At 55.2% G+C, this 3859-nt stretch overlaps 1 protein-coding gene across 1 annotated transcript in view; it reads right to left on the reverse strand.

Moving 5' to 3' along the window:
- Positions 1–2695: 2695 nt before the first annotated feature.
- LOC119309910 (cell division cycle protein 48 homolog) overlaps positions 2696–3859 on the reverse strand; it is a 28390-nt gene continuing 27226 nt past the window's right edge. The window contains exon 2 of the mRNA XM_037585812.1: positions 2696–3847. Within this exon, the coding sequence (XP_037441709.1) occupies positions 2696–3847 (1152 nt within the window). The remainder of the gene's footprint in view (positions 3848–3859) is intronic.

The following is a 3859-nucleotide window of genomic DNA, read 5'->3' on the forward strand; positions in this document are numbered from 1 at the left end:
TGAAACCTTAAAGAGGAACTTAAGAAAGTAATTTAACTCTTCGAAACCTAGAGGAACTTGTGAGTAATTAAACCCTAAAGAAACTTCCCTTCTTTCTTTCTTTTGTTGCAAACCGTATGCCCAGCCCGGCCGTTGATGGTGGACACTGATCATGAGCACCAAGCAAGTTCCCCCAACTAGAACTCACAACAGGAAGATCATACTGTGAAAGGCCGGGCTGAATAACATTCAGTTGGGTACAACAATTGGCCTCTGGATAAGGGTAGTAGAGATCAAACTCATTGTTGGCTAACAAAGAACTCTCTGAAACTAAGACTGTTGAGAGCCATAAGTTTCAAGACAAGAGGTGCTCTCTTACAAGTTCAATGAGAAATTAACCGGAGCAACGACTAAGGGTAATTAAGGGTTGGGCATAGCAGGATCTATGTTCGGTTGCTTTTCTTCTCCTGATTTTCTGATCCAAATCCTATTTCATTGATTTTTTGATTGGAATTCAATAAGGAAAACTAGGAAAAATTGACTTGAAATTTTCCTTTTTGTTTCCAGTGGTCTTGTGCAGGAGCAAAGAGGGGTTGTCAGGCCAACTCCAACGCACGACCCCAAACAGACGTCTGTTACGTCCGTTTTTCGTCCGTTTGGGGCAGGAAAACGGACATGGTCGTCCGTTTGCGGTCGTGCGGGCATCGATGCACCCAATGGGCCCGCCTCATTCCAAACCGCCCGGGCTCGTGGACTTTAATTTTTTGTCAAAATAAAAAGAAATAAACTTGCAAATAATACGAAAACATGAATATAAACATAAAATGTCCATACGTGCATATTACCAAAGTTCAACGCAGGTCTTAATTAAACTTTAACTTAATAAAAGACATAAAAAGTAGATAAAGGACCATTGCCGGTGGCCGCCGTTGTCTTCAGGAGTCGCCGTCCTACTTGTCGTCGTCGCTGGTGAGGTCAACGTTGGGCGGTGGATGCCACAGGTGGGCTGCCCCTGCCAGACCGGAGGCGCCGCTGGCGCCTGCACCACCTCCTCCCGTGGCTCCTGCTCCTGCCCCGGCGATCGCGGGGGCGTTGCTGACCATGGGCCGACTCCCACAAAGTCGGCCATTTCCGGCGGGGTACAAGAACAGCTCCACTGCTGGCCCACCAGACGAGGGTCCCACACGGCGAGGGGCTGCTCCTCCACCTGCACCTCCTTCTTGACGTCGACGTCCATCTCCGGGATGGCCACGTCGGCGGGCCGCCGACAGGGCCAGAGCGGTTTCTAGGCCATCCCATTGACGCTCGTCGTGCATGTTCATGGAATTCTCCATTTAAGGGCTAATGAGTCGGGCCTCCTCCTCCTCGGTCATGCGTGGCGCCGGTGCAGGGGACAGCGTCGGCGAGATGCCGCGCACACACCTATGGCCGCGCGCTTGGGGCGGGCTGGCCGCACGAGCCGGGCGCTATGGGCGCTGGCCAGCAAAGTAGGACCGTCTACGCAGGTCATGCTCATCGCGGAACCACGTGTCCCATAGCGGCGAGTCGATGGCGTACTTGGTGTCCCGCAGCAGATCCGGTGGCAGCTATTGGCCGCGACGGTCGATCTCTTTGCGGCGGGCGCGGCCGCTCACCGGCACCACCGGGATTGGCACGCGGTCCGCGGAGAGATGACAGCTGTTGAGCAAATGAACATCTCCCCACGGGAGCGGCGTGGACGTTTCCCAGTACCAGCGGCAGACGTCGATGTGGACGTACATCCTCTTGCGTTGGCCGGCCACCGGCGGCGCGAGCCGAAAGGCAGGTGGTGCGGGCGGAGATGGTGGTGCGGGCGACGCAGATCTGCTAGAGCGGCGACGGCCAGAGGAGGAGTCGGTCTCGTGGTCGTGCTTACCCTTGTTGTTGATCCAATGCCAGCCCATGGCGCCGGCGGGGAGGTGGGCGAGTGGAGGTGCGGTGGCGCTGGCTAGGGTTTTGCTCGCTCGTGTCGGGGCTCAAGGAGGCAGGCCGGCCAGAAAGTGAAAGCTATGGACTGGCCGGTCAACGGCTTCCACATTAAGAAGGACGACGACCCCTCCGCCCATGTGAATGACAACCGGGGCCCGCCACTCGTGTGCATTGAATTTGGACGGTGGTGGTAGGTGGATGGCCGCCACGCGTCCCCGAGGCGGATGACGAGCAAGCGCGTGCCCGTCCGTTCGACGTCCGTGTGGCCACAAACGGGGTGCATGTTTGCACCGGAAATGATGCGGGCCGGACACGAAACGGATAAAATTTGTGGATGCGGCCACGCGTTGGGCCGTGTTATCTGTCCGTTTTAGCCCAAACGGACATGAAAGGAGAGGATGGGTCGCGCGTTAGAGTTGCCCTCAGAGAACGATAATAGTACAATCTCAATAAGGAGCTTATTATTTCAGTTAACGCTTTGGCTAGTTTTCAGAGTCTAGGAAAGCACAACAAGAAGCTTATTATTTCAGTTCCGTGTAACCGACAATTCAGTTAACGCTTAGGCTTGTTTTCAGAGTCTAGGTAAGCACAACAAGGAGCTTATTATTTCATCAACTGTATTTCTATGATGTATGTAAAATTCTTAAAGACGAGAATTATATACAGGAAAGAATCAATAATATACATGACCGATGAGAGAAAACAGAACAAAAACATAGTCTATAATATTCTGGTACTCCTACTTCATGTTCTAACAATGATTATTGGATTACTTGTACAGATCGTCTTCATCCTCATCAGCTGCCGTGGAGGTGTGGACAGCAGCTTCCGCCGCCTGTGGCTGCGCCGGGAAGCGAAACTCGGTGCCGAACCCCCTAGACTGCTGCAGCGTCTGCGCGAATGCCTGGTACTTCCTGATGGCGGCGTCGCTCACGCTCCGCCTCGCGTACTTCATCGATTCCTCGAAGTGAGCCGCCTTAATCTCTGCTACCTCCTCCTCTTCCTGCCTGCCGTCCATCTCCATGGTGTCTTTTTCCATCCTCTGCCTCTCCATGTCCTTTTCAATGTCCTCCCTGATGGCGTACTTGCACGCCCTTTGGCAGATCTCCGTGATGTCGGCACCGCTAAAGCCGGCGGTGAACCTTGCCAGCGCACCGAGGTCGGCGTCCTTGGCCACAGGAGACTTCCTGAGGCAGGCCTTGAAGATCTGGTGTCGCGAGGCCTCGTCCGGCAAGGGGATGTAGATGAGCTGGTCCAGGCGGCCGGGACGGAGCAACGCCGAGTCAATGATGTCCGGTCTATTGGTGGCGCCGATGATGAAGACCGTCTTCTTGGCGTTCATGCCGTCCATCTCGGTGAGCAGCTGGTTCAAGACCCTGTCCGCCGCACCGCCGGCATCCCCCACCCTGCCTCCCCTCTGGGTTGCGATGGAGTCAAGCTCGTCGAAGAACAAGACGCACGGCGCAGACTGGCGCGCCTTGTCAAAGATTTCACGCACGTTGGCCTCACTTTCACCGAACCACATGGTGAGCAGCTCTGGCCCCTTGATGCTGATGAAGTTGGCCTGACACTCGTTGGCGATCGCCTTCGCCAGCAAGGTCTTGCCACATCCCGGTGGCCCGTAGAAGAGGACGCCCTTGGACGGCGACATGCCGAACTTCTCAAATTTCTCTGGGTGCTCGACCGGGTACTGTACGGTCTCTTGCAGCTCCCTCTTGACGCCGTCGAGGCCGCCGATATCGTTCCAGTTGACGTTGGGCACCTCGACGACGGTCTCACGAAGCGCGGACGGGTTGGTGCCGATGAGAGCCGTCTTAAGGTGGTCATTGGTGACGGCCATGGAGTTCAAGATCTCGGCATCAATGGTGTCGTCCTCTAAGTCGATCACGTCCATCTTCTCCCTGATGCACTGCAACGCCGCCTCGGTGCAGAG

Source organism: Triticum dicoccoides, chromosome 5B, assembly GCF_002162155.2.
Source record: "Triticum dicoccoides isolate Atlit2015 ecotype Zavitan chromosome 5B, WEW_v2.0, whole genome shotgun sequence".
Taxonomy (NCBI): domain Eukaryota; kingdom Viridiplantae; phylum Streptophyta; class Magnoliopsida; order Poales; family Poaceae; genus Triticum; species Triticum dicoccoides.